The sequence below is a fragment of the Rattus norvegicus genome, chromosome 12 (assembly GCF_021556685.1).
Source record: "Rattus norvegicus strain SHRSP/BbbUtx chromosome 12, alternate assembly SHRSP_T2T, whole genome shotgun sequence".
In the NCBI taxonomy this organism is placed as follows: domain Eukaryota; kingdom Metazoa; phylum Chordata; class Mammalia; order Rodentia; family Muridae; genus Rattus; species Rattus norvegicus.
Genome location: NC_141545.1, coordinates 29,049,946 through 29,067,159, shown reverse-complemented (window position 1 = coordinate 29,067,159; position 17,214 = coordinate 29,049,946). Strand labels below are relative to the sequence as shown.

Here is a 17,214-nt window from a genome sequence, read left to right as displayed (position 1 = left end):
TCTGTAAGCTGCCTGACGTGGAACCCAGGAACTGAATTCTAGTTCCTTTCAAGAGCCACTGAGCTGTCTCTCCAGCCCACCCCACACTAGGATCCCCACCCTGCCACTGCAGACAGGGTTTCTCTGGTGCAGTCCTGGAACTCACTCCGTAGACCTGGCCTAGAATTCACAGGTACCCGCCTGCCTGTCTCCGAGCGCTCCAGAGGTGTGTGCCACACATCCAGCCCCATATGAGGCTTCTGAATCTCCCGCTCGTTCCGTTGGGGCCCTCAGACACACACGCGGATGCAAGCCCCGAGTGGGGAGCACAGAATTGATTTTATTGAGTTTGGGTTCATTCCTATCACGGTCACTGGGCCGAGGCAAGCAGGCCTTGCCTCTTTCAGTCCTGGTCCCGCGGGGGTTCAGATTCTCTTCCATGTTCAAAGTGCACTGAGAAAGCTTCACAGTTTTAATACGTCCCTAGGTGTTCAACTGAAGCAGAGTGAAGAGATGGCCCTCCCACCCCCACCCACCTAAAACAAAACAACAAAACAAAACCACCCCCCCAACCCCCCCCCCAAGCAGCTGCTGCTACAGCCGTTATGAAAAAATAATACAAACTCTTCTTAAAAAATAGATCACACAGAAAGAACTCAGAGGGCAGATGCACCCAGGGAGGGGGTGGGGCTGCTCCAGCCACGGGGAGAGGCCCAGGAAGGGTGCTGAGATGAACCGGGAGGGCTGGGGTGCTGGTGGATGGCTACCTCATTCCCTCTGCCCAGCCTCTGTGGTGTGGGCTGGACCCTCCCTGTCAGCTGTGTTCCCAGGCATCATCCGCCCTCTCCCCTGAGGGCTCCTGGCTCATCCTGAGGACTGGTACCTACTTCTTACTAAAGTGGCTTTGATCAAGAAATGAGATGGACACGAAGCAAGAGCGAAGGCCACTGCCTGGCCACATGGGACTGGACCTCTCTCTCTCTCTCTGCTTTGGGATTTAGATCCCTGTCAATACCTGATGCTACCTAGATTTTCCCCAAGGGATCCTGGACTGCCCTTGGGTTCCCGGGCACATAGCCTCTCCCTTGGCCTTACAGGGCTCACTTCTAAAGCTGCCTTCTGGCCCAGCCTTGCTGGGAAGAGCTGCCAGCAGGTGCGCTGTGCAGACAGCTGCAGGCATCGCATGGAATGGGTTCAGCTTCCCCAACCCTCCAGCTCATGCAAAGACAAGTGAGGGGGTGGCTCCACACAATGGGAGGTAAGGCAGGGCGATGTGACCAACCACGTGTGTGTGCAGCCTTGTGACTTGGGGGCCAGAGGCAGAGAGAGGCTGGGGGGCACCCTGCATGAGGGGAAAAGGCAGGTCTGGGGGTACGGATATGGTCACCACTGCCCCAGCTGAGGGCTCCATGCCTAGGCCACCCCCTGCTGAGGAATCTGGTGAGGGTCTATTCTCCAGAGGCGGGGATGAAGATGGTGGGCCCACTGGGCTCAGTCAGGGACCTCGGGGTGGGCGGGTAGCGAGCTCTCGCCCCGCCGGTAGGTCTCCCAGAAGCCCCGCTCCAGTTGTTCCAGTTGTGGGCCCAGTGGCAGGTGACCAGCCAAGTGCATGCGAAGTGTTTCTAGCCATTGTTCCAGCTTTACAAAAGAGGGCCTGGGGTGACAGGTAAGCATCAGGGGATGGTGAGACTGGCTCTCCCAAAGACCCACCCATCCCAAGGCCGCTTCAGGCCAGAGTCCTATTCCTCCTCCCCGAAACTCACCTCTTCTCAGGATCCAGGTCACAGCAGCGCACAGTGATGGGGAAGAAACTTGGGGGACAGTTTGGTGGACAGTAGCGGTCCAGGAAACCCCTTACATTGAGGCCAAAGTCCATAGTGCGGGGCAGATAGTCAGGGTCTGCATTCACACGCCCGATAATCTGTTCAGTACAGAGTCCACTGGTTAGTGTGGGACCTCTGAGCCCCCCGGTTAGTGTGGGACCTCTGAGCCCACTGGTTAGTGTGGGACCTCTGAGCCCACTGGTTAGTGTAGGACCTCCAAGCCCACTGGTTAGTGTGGGACCTCCGAGCCCACTGGTTAGTGTGGGACCTCTGACCCCCCCAGTTAGCGTGGGACCTCTGAGCCTAGGGGTTCTGGAAGCCTGCCAAATGCTTTGAAGACAGTTCAGATAGGAATGGCCAGGGACTAAACTGTACCCCACTGATGTCACGCTCTGGCTTTGGGGAGCCATGTTCTCAGAGCCTGAGGCCCCTGTGGAGAGCCTTGCCCCAGGCTGGGGCAAGGGAGGATTGGATACTGAAGTCTGGGCACAAGGGCTGCCTACCTCACAAAGGACAATTCCAAAGGAAAACACGTCCACCTTTTCATCGTAACTACGACCTAAAGAGAGAGCAAATATCAGCAGGGATGCAGGACTGAGAGTGGTGACACAGGCAGGAAAAGCAAATTCTGAGTCCAAGAGCTCCGAGGCACCAGGGGCGTGGCTCAGCTGGCAGGCAGCTCCAGCGTGCATGAAGCCCTGGGCTCCATCCCCAGCAAGGCAAAAACAGGCCGTGGTGGTGCACAGCTGTGATTCCGGTACATAGGTGGAGGCAGGAGGACCACAAATTGGAAGGCCATTCGTGGCTACCAAGTCAGTTTGAGGCCAACCTGAACTATGAGACCCTTTCTCAAAGCAAAACAGAACCATCCCCAATCAAACCTTAAACCACTGTGTCTGATACGACGCGGGGATCTCTGAGGGGCAAAGCAGTTTTAATCCCGCTTGGCCACCACCTGCTGCATGACTCTGGTCACATCTAACCAGATAAATCCCTGTAACACACAGGCGTTATTTCATTGGGAGAGGGGTCTTGGAGTGGAATGGGGTGCAGTGGAAGAGGGAGGGCTTAGAATTGGAAGCACTGAGGGAAAAATTAGGGAAAAATGTTTGAGGTAGTTAGCGTCTCAGGAGGAGGCATTCCTGGTTCTGCCTGGGGCCCCTGTGCGATCTGAAACGCCTCTTTTCATTCTTTTAGATTTCTCACTTTATGTGCATGAATGTTTTGTCTACATGTGTGTATGTGTACCACATGTGTGCTTGGTGTCTGTGGAGGCCAGAAGGCACGAGATCCTCTGGAAATGGAGTCACAGATGGTTAGGAGCCGCCGTGTGGGTGCTGGGAACTGGACCTCTGCAGAGCGGCAGAGTGGGTGCTCTTAACAGCTCAGCCACCACAGCCTGCCTGCTTTGTTTCTAGACAGGGTCTCAGTTGGTAGCCCTGGCTGGCCTGGAATTCCTCAGGACCAGAAGGCTGGCCTAGAACTCAGAGATCCACCTGCTTCGGTCCTCTCAAATGCTAGGATAAAAGATACACGACCGACATATGCCAATTTTCTTGGTGTTTTTACATAGGGTCTCACTCTAGCCAAGCTAGCCTGGAACTCGCCATGTGGCCCAAACCGGCCTTGAACTCACAGCAATCCTCCTGCTTCCATCATCCACATACTAGGATGACAGGTATGTGCTGGCTTATGTACTGCAGGAGACGGAACCCAGGACTTCCTGTATGTCAGGCAGTTAACTAGCCACACCTCTAGACAAATAAATACTTTCCCCCTCCGAGACAGGGTTTCTTTGTGTAGCCTTGGCTGTCTGTAGACCAGGCTGGCTTCGAACTCACAGAGATCTGCCTGTCTCTCTCAAGGGCTGGGATTAAAGGTCTTTTTAAAAAAACACAAAAGCCTTGACTGCCGGTCATGGCACACGCGAGCATGGAGCGGAGGCAGGAGGATCTCTGAACTCAAAGCCAACCTGCTCTACAGAGTGAGTTCTAGAACAGCCAGGGCTACACAGAGAAACTCTGTCTGGGAAAAAAAAAAAAAAGACAAAGTTTGGCAGCAATGGTGGTGTAGAGTTTAATCCCAGCACTCAGAGGGGAGAGGCAGGTGAATCTCTGTGAAGCCAGCCTGGTCTACACAATGACTTCCAGGGTAGCCCGAGCTACATAGCAAAGAGGGGTTATCTCAAACAAAACAGAATGAAACACAGCACATACATGATCAAAATGAGATAAAGGCAGACAAGCCAGTAGTGCTCCCTTACAGTCCCAGCACTTTGGGCCAGAATGCTGATCTAGCCCTGGATTCTAACCCACAGACAGAGGGAGATGACTCACTCCTGTAACCCTACCACTCTGGAGGCAGAGGCACGAGGTCATCCTGGGCTAAATCATGAGTTGGAGGTTAAGGGTGTTAAATGAGACGTGACCTTTAAAAGAAGAAAAGGGCCTGCTATATGGGTCACCTGACGATTTTTGAGGACCCGCCCGAGGGAAGACAACTGCCTCCTACAAGGTGCTTCCTGAGGTGCATGTGTGCACGCACACACAGTATGAAAACCACACCCAACACCCACCCGAAACTAAACAAAGAAGGGTGGCGATGAGGTGGAGGCTGGAGGGAGGCGGCCACAAGCCAGGAAACCCTAGTTGACCTAGTCATTGGAGGGAAGCAAGAGAAGAGAATATAGGGCTCCCCGGGGAAGCCAACAGGCAGAGAGGTCAGCATGTGGGGTGGCTGTTTCTCCTCCGCCTGGGACCCCCAGAGCCAGCACTCACCATTGATCATCTCTGGCGCCATCCAGTAGGGGTTACCCACCACTGTGTACCGTTTCTTGCGGTCCGGCTTCTTAAGGCTACGCAAGTCTTCAGACTGACCCTTCTCATCGATCATGAGTCGAGCCAGCCCAAAGTCAGCCACCACCACATTCCTGTTCTGGAAATTTCACAAGGCAGGCTGAGCCTGGGTCCTCTCTCTGTCTGCTTCTATTTAGGACCCTTTCCCTCTAATCCCATACAGGGCACAGAGAATATACCCTGGTACCAGGGACCTGTGTCAGGGAGGGTACCTCCCTCTGTCCCAGCTCTCTGCTAACAGAGCTGCCTAAAACTTCTGGAGATTCCAGTGAGGGGCTAGAGGTGTGACTCAGAGGTAGAAAGCTTGCCTAGAACCCCCCAGTGCAGGGCTGGAAGCATGGTTTATAGGTAGAATGCCTGGTTAGAATTGTCCAGTAAGGGATTAGAGTATGCTCAATAGTAGAATCCTGCCTTGGAATTTCCCAGCAAGGGGCTGGAGAGGTGGCTCGGAGGTTAAGAGCACTGACTGCTCTTCCAGAGGTCCTGAGTTCAAATCCCAGCAACCACAGGTGGCTCACAACCATCTGTAATGCGATCTGATGCCCTCTTCTGGTGTGTCTGAGGACAGTGACATGAAATAAATCTTAAAAAAAAAAGGGGGGGGTTTTGGGGATTTAGCTCAGTGGTAGAGCACTTGCCTAGCGAGCGCAAGGCCCTGGGTTCGGTCCCCAGCTCCGGGGGAAAAAAAAAAGTTTCCCAGTAAGGAATTGGAGCACGGGCGGGCGGGCATTAGAACACCTGCCTAGCATCCCAGTGAGAGCCGATGGTGTCTGGTGTGCCTCAGTGGTAGAGACTGCTTAGTTTCCACATCTCAGAGTCCATCTCTAGAATTGAGGGACTCAAAACCAGAGGTGACGGAGGCCCAGCAGGCAGTACTGACCTGAGGTCAGACGTGGGTGTGTGTGTTCAGTCTCTTCCCTACTGTCCTTGTGACGCTTTCTGCAGGTGACTGCCTGTGACTAGATGGGCACCTGAGGGGCCTTCCCTTTGGGGCGAGCCTGGTCCTCTTGGTTCCCGACTTCTCTCCTTTCCCAGGTGTTCCTCGTCTTCACAGAGTAGGTGACACTGAGGCTGTTAAAAGGGGGCAGGCCACCAAGGATCTAGACACCAAGGCCGAGCAGGATCCACAGAGGACTTGTTCAGCTCACTTTCATGCCACCAACGGCCAGAGTTTTGTGGCTCACCCTCAAAACCACAGTGTGGTGTTTTCTATGTTGCTGGGACAGCCACAGCATTTAGTACCATCTTCTGTGTAGGGTTCTCGGCAGGCTGACAGGGCTTAGGGGACACTAGGGACCTAAAATATCAAAATCAGGAACTCTAAAGTACTGGGTTTCTTTATAGATTGGATGGTTTAGACACCTTAGGCAACACTGTCTTGTGTGTGTGTGTGCGTGCGTGTGTGTGCGTGCGTGTGTGCGTGCGTGCGTGCGTGCGTGCGTGCGTGCGTGTGTGTGTGTGAGATGGTATTGGGAGTTGAACCCAGGTCTTCATGCAGGCTAGGCAAAGATTGCATTGCTGAGTAATGCCAGCTTTTCTCACTGGGGGATTCTAGGCAAGGGCTCTACCACTGAGCCACACCCCCAGCCCCTCACTGGGGGATTCTAGGCAGGGGCTCTACCACTGAGCCACGCCCCCAGCCCCTCCCTGGGATCTAGGCAGGGGCTCTACCACCGAGCCACGCCCCCAGCCCCTCCCTGGGATCTAGGCAGGGGCTCTACCACTGAGCCACGCCCCCAGCCCCTCACTGGGGGATTCTAGGCAGGTGCTCTACCACTGAGCCACGCCCCCAGCCCCTCCCTGGGATCTAGGCAGGGGCTCTACCACTGAGCCACGCCCCCAGCCCCTCACTGGGGGATTCTAGGCAGGGGCTCTACCACCGAGCCACGCCCCCAGCCCCTCACTGGGGGATTCTGGGTGCATGCTTTCCTCACCCATGCTGCCAGGACTTTTTTCACTTTATAATTTGAGACAGGGCATTGCTAAGTTGTCCAGGCTGGCCCTGACAACTAATTGTGGGTCTGTAGCTCATGTAGGACTCAATCCCACCTTCGCCGTCCTCAGTTCAGATGCTGACTGCAGTAGTTATTATGGGAGCAGGACTCTAGGCACCTGCTCCCCAGTTTGGCCCAGTTCCTCTGCTTTCTGCAGAACACCTGGGGACCCCTTAAACACCAACCTGTAAACTTGGGGCTGACTGCTCTTATCCTCTTGGCCTCACTGAAATGCCCATGCCAAGGCTCCTCTTCTAGATGCCCCTGCCCACACGCTGATTTGCTGTTATTGCCGCTGCTTGGGTAGCCTGGGCTACCTCTGCTGGCATCTGTGAATGCTGCAGTGAAAGCTAGGGCTTTGCATTTTGAATCAGTTCTCCCTTCTCTGACCCGTTAAGCCCTTGTGCTGCTGATGGTCTGAGGATGCTGCCACATTATAAATGGCAGAGCCAGGACTGTAACCTAGGTCTGCCCACCTCTTGCGCTGGTCCTGTTCACCTGACCTCTAGTTCCACGGAAGTCCTGAGAGGAGCAGCTCTTAGGTCCCTTCTTTCTCCAGCATACCCAGCTGCCCAGGGTGCTGGGCCCCACTGCTCACCTCACGGACCAGACAGTTGTGGGAGTTGAGGTCTCGGTGGATGATGTTCATCGAATGGAGGTAGGCCTGAGGGAATGGAATGAGGGTGTCAGTGGTGTTTAGCTATCAGACTCCACCTCAGCCCTGAGCCTCTGGAAGCTCCTTGCTTCCTACCCATCTCGTAAGCGGATGGACTCTAGGCATCTGCTCTAACACTGAGCTTTACCTTGAGCCTTCACTGGGGGATTCTAGATAGTCACCCACGTGGCTGCCCCTTCAGAGCTGCCCCGCAGGTTCTGCTCCCACACTCCTCGTGGCTTAGTGGGTCACCTGAGTGGGTGGCAGGTCACTTACCATCCCTGATGCAATGTCCTTGGCAAAGCTGACCCTCTGACTCCACGGGTACTGGCTGTCCTAGGGACAGGGAAAAATGGCTAGGATATAGCATGGTAAGTGGTAGGCTGGGGGATGGCACTGGCCCTTGTTTGATTTTTTTTTTGAGACAAGATGTCCTATGTAGCCCAGGCTAGCCTTGAATTTTCTAGTTTCCTGTTTTTATAGACCCTAAAGGCATCTTTTCTTAACAGAATTGATTTCACACACTAAGGATTTGCACAAGTTCTGCTGCAGCTCTCAAACTAGCTATTCTGAGCAGCGACCCGTGTGGTCGTTACTCTGTCTGGTGTTGATTTATACTCCTCTCCAAAGCAGACAGTATAAAGTACGACCCATGAGTCCATTATAGCACGTAGGGTGGTAACCTATTAAACCTCCTGAATACTTTTAAATAGATGTATTCGTTCTGCCTTCTTCTCTTCTGTGGTATGTATGTATTGGCTTTGTGTGTACGCATGTGTATGTTAAAAGTGGGTGGGGGGGCCAAAGATAAGTGTCAGGTGTCTTCCTTAATTTCCTTCTACCATTAAACATTTTTATTTATTTCATGTGTGTGTGTGTGTGTGTGTGTGTGTGTGTGTAAGGGTGTATACAGCCATAGCATGTGTGTCACACATGATGACTTTTAGGCATTTGCTCTCTCCCTTCGACCATGCTGGTCCTGGAGACTGAACTGTCAAGGCTTGGTAGCCGGCTTCTTTTTTTTTTTTTTTTTTTCGGGGCTGGGGACCGAACCCAGGACCTTGCGCTTCCTAGGCAAGCGCTTTACCACTGAGCCAAATCCCCAACCCGGTAGCCGGCTTCTTTACTCTGAGCCATCTTGTTAGCCCTTCTACCTTATTTTTTGAGGGAATGTCTCACTGAAGCCAGAGCTCATGGGTGTGGACAAGCTGGCCGGCCACTGGTCCCTGAGGATCCTTCCTCCGGCTCCTCAGTGATGGGGTCACATCGTCCTGGCTGGCACGGAACTTGCTTTATAGACCAGGCTGGCTTTGAACTCATAAGCCCCACCTGTTTCCCTCGTGCTGGGATTAAGAGGTTTATGCAGTGCTGGGGATGGAAACTAAAGCCTCCAGTATGAGGCCAGCGCTCTACCAACCTGTCACACCCCAGCCCCAGCCGGCTCACCATGCTCTTGATGATGCCCCGCAGGGTGCCGCCCTTGATGTACTCGGTGATGAAGTTCAGCCGCTTGTCCTTGTACAGCACGCCGATGAACTTGAGCACGTTAGGGTGCTCCAGGCATCGCATGACCTTCACCTGGAGGAACATACAGGTTGGGCCTGGACCTTCTCCCCCCTGCTCTACCCTGCTCAAACAGAAGGGCACCCAGTCTCCTCTCACACAGCAAGCCACTGTGTCTTCTGTTTAAGAGTGCCCCTCAAGGGGTTGGGGATTTAGCTCAGTGGTAGAGCACTTGCCTAGGAAGCGCAAGGCCCTGGGTTCGGTCCCCAGCTCCGGAAAAAAAGAACCAAAAAAAAAAAAAAAAAAAAAAAGAGTGCCCCTCAAGCCCAGTGGTGGTGGTGGTGATGATGGTGGCAGTGGTGGTGGTAGCACTGGCTATGGCGCACATCTTTACTCCCAGCACTCAGGAGACAGAGACAGGCAGATCTCTGAGTTCAAGGACAGCCTGATCTACAGAGTAAATTCCAGGATGGTCAGGGCTACAGAGAAACCCTGACTTGAAAAACCAAAATCAAACCAAACCAAACCAACCAACCAACCAACCAACCTAACAACAACACAACAACAACAACAACAACAAAAGAAAACACAAATTTTCACATCTCAGGCTGGTCTTGAACTCACTATATAGCCATGGAGGTCCTTGGCTGAACCTTGGCTTGAACTCCTGATCCTCACACCACCGTCTCCCAGGCATGTAACCAATGTCAGTTTTGGCATTAGAACCCAGGGCTTTGATAAGCAAGCATCTATCAACCTGCATCCCCAATCCATAGCTATTCCGACTTCTGTGGCTTTGAGTCAATGTTTCACATAGCCCAGGCTAGTCTAGAACTCTCTATGTAGTTGAGGAAAACCTTGAATTCTCATCTTCTTGCTTCCATCTTCCAAGTGCTGGGATTACAGATGTGTATTATAATGCCCAGTACGTGTGTGTGGTGCTGGGGACTGAATCTGGGGTCTCAAGCATGCTAGGCGGTCGATCTACTAACTGAGCCACACCCACAACTCATGGCTGCCCTGTCCCCAGTGAGGCCTGAACCCTCTTACCTCTTTCACAAGTCGTGTGCTTCACACATGCTCCTGGGATGGGACCCCCTGCCACCCATTCTCATTGGGGAGGGGAGCAGACATGTGACCTCTCCACTGACCTCCTTGAGGAATGTCCTCTGGGTCTCCTCGTCAAACCGGATGAGTTCCTTCATCACCATCACCTCGCCCGTTTCTCGATGTGTCACCTACGTTGGAGATACAGAGGTACAAAACTCTAGGCCCAGGGGGACACAGTAATGCACGCCTCTAACCCCGGCCACTTGGGAGGCAGAGGCAGGAGGAGCTCATGTGCAAGGCCAGCCTGGAGTATCTAGTGAGTGTGAGGCTAGCCTGGGCAACTTAGTGAGACCTTGTCCTGCAACGTTATAAAGCCAGGCATGCTGGTGGATGAGTGAGATCCCAGTACGTGGGGGTGGCAGTCAGAAGATCAGGAGTTCAAGGTCAACCTCAGCTACATAGAGAGTTTAAGGCCAGCCTGAGCTACAGGAGACTTTGTCCTTAAAGACAAACCACAAAGTTCTGAGTCTATCTGTGTAGTCTCTTCCCTCTTAATAGTTCAGGGAAGCCCAGGAAAAGGAGTGGTAATCCTGGGCTGAGCGCATAGACTCTAGATGGTCCCTGTGTTAGATTCAGAGGGGGGCAGTGTGAGGCAGGAGTTGGTCAGAAGTGTCACCCAGCCTCCCCTCCCCATTTGCATACCTTGATGGCCTGGCCGAAACAGCCCTTGCCCAACACCTCCCCATGGATGAGGTCAGACGGCCGGAAGATGCGGTGTGGTCGACAAACCACTCGGAGGGATTCGGAGCGACCCAGGTCCTTGCGCTGGGAGGCTGGTGAGACTAGTGAGCCGGCACCCGGGGACGTGTCAATACTGCAGCTCCTCCTGGGAAAGGTACACGGGGCCCAGTGCCATGGGGAGGTGGCACCCGGCTGAGACACTGTCCCGACTCCTCTTCGCAAGAGCACCCCATTAACCAGCTGCTGCTCATCCCCCATCCTGGGAGTATGTGGGACAGCCTGGTGTCTTGGGGGTAGCCACAGTTCGTTAGAAGGTACCCATGGCCTCCTCTGCTTGGTGGCCCAGGCTCAGATATCCTGCCTGAAGTGTCCGACACACTGCAGTGCACAGATATCCCTGCATACCGCCTAAGTTCTGGACAAACTGGGAGGAGGGAGTACATGCCTTTGGCAATACAACCTCTTACAACAGTGGTGGCACACACACCTTTAATCCCAGCATTTTGGAGGCAGAAGCAAGTGGATCTCCAAGTTCAAGTCCAATCTGGTCTACAGAGGAAGTTACAGAACAGCCAGGTCTACACAGAGAAACCCTGTCTCCAGGGAAAAAAAAGAAAGGAAGGAAGGAAGGGAGGGAGGGAGGGAGGAAGGAAGGAAGGAAGGGAGGGAGGGAGGGAGGGAGGAAGGAAGGAAGGAAGGAAGGAAATGCGACTGTCATCCCAGAAGAAAAGCCCTTCAAAAGGCTTCTCTAAGAATCCTGGAGAGGTCCCAGCAGAAGTGGGACAAGGGACAGGCTACCTCTGACTCCTCGTGTCCCTCCTTTTGCTTCTTCAAGCTCAAAGACAGAGGACTCATGGCTCCTGATCCCTGGATCACTGCAACAGACCATGGGCCAACTCTGACTTGACATCTTATATCAACTCCTTCACCTTGGACCACAGTAGTCTTTGTGAAACATACCATTGTGTGGTGACAACCAGTCAGAGGAAGTCTCTAGGCATGGAAAGATGTCCAAAGCCTCCTGGATATCTAATGGCCTGGAGTTAGCCTGTCACCCCAATGTTCCCATCATCTCAGGCCGATCACTGGCTACTACATGAAGTCAAGATGCTAGTCTGTCCTGTTATCTCTATGGCTTCAAATGAGCCTTCACTATTAAGGTATTAATGAGAGAGGAAGAGGGGAGGTAGAAGAGGAGGAGGAGGAGGGGGAGGAAAAGGAAGAGGAAGAGGAGGAGGAGGGGGATGAGAACTAGAAACCGCTGGGTATGCTCAAGCATACTTCCAATTCCCAGTATTTAAGAGATGGAGGCACAAAAATCACAAGTTCAAAGCTAGCCTGGGCTATGTATGAAGGAAAATTAAAATAAACTAAAAATCATTCAAACAAGCCAAGAAATGGGGGATGGGGGAAAGGGAGTGCCAGAAACCACTGTAATGTGTTGTAGTTTCTCGTGGTATTTTCTGTGTGTGCTGTATGCATGCCTTCGTGTGAGTGTGCATGCATATTTGTGTGCGAGGATGTAGAGGCCGGCTCTATGCTGACATCCGGGTATTTTCCTCGGTCACTCTCCACCTTACTACTTTTTAGACTTGTTATCTTTACTTAATGCATGTGTTTGTATCTGTGTTTGTGAATGTAAGCACAATGAGCCGTGGAGGCCAGATAAGGGACATCAGATTCCTTAGAACAGGCACACAAGGTGGGTGCCAGGAACCAGACTCTGGTCCTTTGCAAGAATGTACACAGTTTTAAGTTGTTTTTTTTTTCCCTCTGAGACATGGTCTCACTATGTAGACCAGGCTGGCCTGGAACTCAGAGATCCTCTGCTCCCCGAGTGCTGGGATTAAAGGTGTGCTCTTAGCTTTTAACTGCTGGTCCGGCCTTCCGGCATCCTTTCGAGCCAGAGTCCCTTGACTGAACCCTGCACTGGGGTTACAGATGTCCGGCCTTTCACGTGGTGCTGCTGGGGGTCTGAATGGAGGTCTTCACGCTGGCCTGGTAAGTGTTCCTACCCTGGAGCCGTCTACCCTGCACCGGCTCTTTGTATCCCCACCGAGGAACAGGACTGGAAAAGGAATGGAAGGATAGCAAGAGCACATGAGCAGTGTAGAATCCGGGCTATGTATTTATAACCATGACTGACGGCACGACAGCATATTATTGCCGAGCCAATGACATGACTGGAATCTGTACCAGTTTTACCTGTATTAATACAACTATTGTTTAAAATTTCAAGAGTTGGCACACTAAAGTGATAAAATAGGGTTTTTTGGGACCTGTTTATTTTTTAATAAGTACTATCTCATGTAGCCCAGGCTAGCCTCCAACTTACTAGATAGCCAAGGATAAACTTGAACTTCTGATCCTCCTGTTTCTACCTCCTGAGTGCGGGTTCACAAGTGTGTGCCACCGCGCCCGGACTATGTGGTGCTAGGGACGGAAACCGGAATTCTGTGTGCACTAGGTGAGAACTCTGACCGCTGACCTAGAGATGGCCTTAAAATACGCTTTATCTGTGCCTGCTCCTCACCGGCACGGAAAACAGTCTGTCACACCTCGTAAGTAAACTTTAAAATTAACAGTGCCACCAAGCCTGACGACCTGAATCTGACCAGTACACAGGCACTGAGGTGTCCTCGGGCCCATCTCGGTCCCTCCCCTCGCCCACAGAGTAAATGAGTAAATCAGTGTAAAATAAAAGATGTGGGCCTGCCCGGGAAGGTCTCCGTAATGTCCAGCTGAGGGCGCTGTTTGCTTGCTGTTTCCTTTCTCACCCTCACAGCCATTACAACCCCTACACTGACGCTGGAGTTGAAGGGATGAATCAGGAGGAAGCCTGGAGAGAAGAGCACGGGCCACTCTTACGGAGCACGGGGCTCGGTTCCCAGAACCCACATGGCGGCTCACACCTTCCAGCTGCAGAGGATCCTTGAGGCCGCCAGGCAGGCCTGTGGTGCTAGACATACATGCAGGCAAGACACCCGTGTAAGAGGAGCTGAGGAACAGGTTGACTTACAAGACAGGTTTCTGCCGGGCAGAGCTGCCTGCCTGTCCGCTGGGAGTGTGTACCGGGGAGGCCAGGGGGCTGGGATCCGACACTGGCCCATGGCCCAGTGAGTCATGGGGGTCGTGCTCGAGGGTCAGTTGGAGCAGGCGGCTGGTCTCCTGGATCAGCAAGTCGATCTGGGGACAGGTGTGGACAGGTGAGTCTTCTGAGGTGGCAACAGAGCTCAGGGGTGAAGCTTCTATTTCCACCATTCCATCCTGCCCAGCCTCGGATCTGTCTGATTCTGTGGTCCTACCTCGTCCAGCGGCACATTCCGGATGGGCGTGCCGTTGATTTCCAAGATCCTGTCTCCGATGTGGATGGAATTCTTCACATCCGGGCTCATGCAGCCCGAGTCCACTCTGGGGATAAAGGCATGGTTAGACGAGTTCCCCTACGACCTGTGCCCCTGAGCCCCAAGAGGAAACCAAAAGCCAAGGGCACCAGGTGTGGGGTGGGAAGGAACGATACCACCTGAGGTGGAAATCGCAGAATACTGTGGTTTTAGTTGTTACCTATAACCAAATAAAAGACTTTACGCGGGCGTTTTGTCTGCGTGTACATCTATGTACCACATGCATACATGCCTGGTGGCCTGGAGGTGTCTGGAGCTGGAAGGTTGTCAGCCGCCAGGTGGTTGCTGGGAACCGAACCCTGGTCCTCTGCAAGAACAGCCGGTGCTCTTAACCGCTGAGCCATCTCTCCAGCTCCAGTTCTGTCTTACTATTACATCTATTAACTATGTCAACCACAGGCTTCACTACGGCGCCTTCATACACTACGTAGTGCATTTGATCACACTCCCCTCCACCCCTCCTGTTCCCCTCCCACTCGCATGGATCCTCTTCTTCTTTCAGGTCTGTTTCTTTGTCGGTGTGTGTGTGTGTGTGTGTGTGTGTGTGTGTGTGTGTGTGTGTATGTGTATGTGTCTGCCTGTCTGTCTGTCTGTCAATCAGAAGATAGTTGGTTTTCCTTGTGGGACCTGGGAATGAAACTCAATATGTCAGTCAGCCTTGGTGGCAAGCATCTTTATCTGACAAGCCATGTTGACAGCCCCTGGATTTTGTAAAAATGGGTTCTGGGGGAGCGATCTCAGTTCCTCCTGCTTCTAGTACCTGGGTGTTTTGGGCCTGAATAACCTGACTCAGTGACTAGAGCCCTCCGAACCGTGAGCTAAGACCAATCTCTCCCCACTCAGGTTGTTTGTGTCAGGTATCCTGTCACAGCAGCAGAGAGCTAATAGAACCAGGTCGCTACAACAGGGCCCCACCCAGCGTGGCAGCCCACTCACCCTTGGACTCGGACCGTGTGCGAATGCTCCGTGCCACATCCTGGTGGGCCGTGAGGGGGGTCGATGGAGACAGACAGGCCTCGTTTGCCATGAGCAGAGGCTGGGATAGACACGAGGGTGACTGTGTGGGGCAGGTGGGAGCCGGGTGAGTCAGGGAGGATCTGTTCGATGACTGGAGTTACCACAGTCTGGTAGTAGCACTGCCCGCTATGAGGGTCATCGGCGGTGCCGATCCAAAGAGAAAGGAAGAAGAGAGCATCAGGGGAGAAGTCAGGAATGCTGCTCTGCAGCCCACAGCAAGCTGGTGGGACACAGGGCAGGACTGGGCATGCCCAGTTGTCTCAGCACCCCTAACTCTGGTTCTGTTATTCAAGTTAATCTTTTTTTTTTTTTTTTTTTTTTGGTTCTTTTTTTCGGAGCTGGGGACCGAACCCAGGGCCTTGCGCTTCCTAGGCAAGCTCTCTACCACTGAATCTAAATCTCCAACCCCAATCATTTTTTTTACATTTATTTTTGTGTGTGTTTGCTCAATGAGATGTATGCCAATATATATGGGGACTAAAAAACAATTTGCAGAAATCAGTTTTCTCCTTCCGTTATGGTCCTGGGGATTAAACTAAGGTTGTAAAGCTTAGTGGTTAATGCCTTTACCTGCCGAGCCATCTCATCAGACTGTTACTTCTTTTAATTACATTTATTATTTTTGTGTGTGTGTGTATGGGCTTAGGGGTGAGGGGACTACACATGCCACGGAGAGAGTATGGAGGTCAGAGGACAATTTGTGAGTCAGTTCTCTCTTTCCACCCTGTGGGTCCTGGGGATGGAATTCAGGTTCGTTAGGCTTGGCAGCAAGCGCCTTTACCCACTGAGCCATCTCACTGGCCCCATTTTGGCTCTGTCTATCCGGTGATACTGTCAGATGGCCAAGATAAGGCGAGGCCCTAACGGATACGTCTCCTTAGGGAGGAAGTCATTAAAAACCCATTTGGGATCGGGTCTGATGTTTTCGAATCCAGTTTTGCTGGTGTTTCCGAAGAGAGAATCTGTCTGGTTTTGTCTCTGGCTCTGGGGAGAAGGACTCGAAGTCCTTGGAACAGGGGGATCTTTGTTATTTATGAGCCCTCTGGAGGACACTTGAGTCTATGCAAATGAGTCACATCAGGGCTGGTTCCACAGTTACTGACCCTGACTGAAGGCTTGGGGCTTCTGGCCAGCCTGGATTCCCAGGAGCAGGCTAGAGACCAATGCCTTAAAACCTCAGTGGAATCCCTGGAGGCGTGGCCTCAGTGGCATCCCAGTTAGTAAACCTAAGATGGGCTGGGAGAGGTGGAAGGTGCCCTCGCTTGGTGCGGCTGTGACCCGCAGCACCATGTGGAGTTCTGTGAGTTGGTTACACAGCACACCCTCAAACCTGGGGTCACTGGACTGGAACGCAGTTGCTTGAAGTGTGTGAGGGCCTGGGGATGCCTGAGTGCGCAGCTGGTGTCTGGAGCAGGAACAGACCTGCTGGGGATGGTATCTGTAGCTTGTGGGATCTGTGCTAGCTCTGTGGCTAGAGACACAGTAACACTGCAGAAGCAGAAGGAAGGGAGCTGGTGTCGGGGCACTTTTGGTTTCAGTCATTGTCTGTCTGTCTATCTTCTTTCTTTCTTTCATACTCAGAAATGAACATAGAGCCTTACTAATGACATGGAAGCCCTCTACTGCTGAGTCACACTCTAGCCCTCACTGGGGGATTCTAGGCAGGGGCTCTACCACCGAGCCACACCCCCAGCCCCTCCCTGGGGGATTCTAGGCAGGGGCTCTATCACTGAGCCATGCCCCCAGCCCCTCACTGGGGGATTCTAGGCAGGGGCTCTATCACTGAGCCACACCTCCAGCCCCTCCCTGGGGGATTCTAGGCAGGGGCTCTACCACTGAGCCACGCCCCCAGCCCCTCCCTGGGGGATTCTAGGCAGGGGCTCTATCACTGAGCCATGCCCCCAGCCCCTCACTGGGGGATTCTAGGCAGGTGCTCTACCACTGAGCCATGCCCCCAGCCCCTCACTGGGGGATTCTAGGCAGGTGCTCTACCACCGAGCCACGCCCCCAGCCCCTCCCTGGGGGATTCTAGGCAGGGGCTCTACCACCGAGCCACACCCCCAGCCCCTCACTGGGGGATTCTAGGCAGGGGTTCTACCACTGAGCCACGCCCCCAGCCCCTCACTGGGGATTCTAGGCAGGGGCTCTACCACTGAGCCACGCCCCCAGCCCCTCACTGGGGGATTCTAGGCA

At 53.2% G+C, this 17,214-nt stretch overlaps 1 protein-coding gene across 2 annotated transcripts in view; it reads right to left on the bottom strand.

Moving 5' to 3' along the window:
• Positions 1–299: 299 nt before the first annotated feature.
• The window catches only part of Limk1 (LIM domain kinase 1), a 34,808-nt gene continuing 17,893 nt past the window's right edge, over positions 300–17,214 (bottom strand). For both annotated transcript variants that reach the window (NM_031727.2, XM_087579229.1), the window contains 12 exon segments: positions 300–1,633; positions 1,743–1,900; positions 2,306–2,361; positions 4,580–4,736; positions 7,250–7,315; positions 7,583–7,642; positions 8,753–8,884; positions 9,961–10,047; positions 10,562–10,745; positions 13,620–13,786; positions 13,906–14,011; positions 14,941–15,147. In NM_031727.2, the coding sequence (NP_113915.2) occupies positions 1,471–1,633; positions 1,743–1,900; positions 2,306–2,361; positions 4,580–4,736; positions 7,250–7,315; positions 7,583–7,642; positions 8,753–8,884; positions 9,961–10,047; positions 10,562–10,745; positions 13,620–13,786; positions 13,906–14,011; positions 14,941–15,147 (1,543 nt within the window). In that variant the 3' untranslated portion in view covers positions 300–1,470.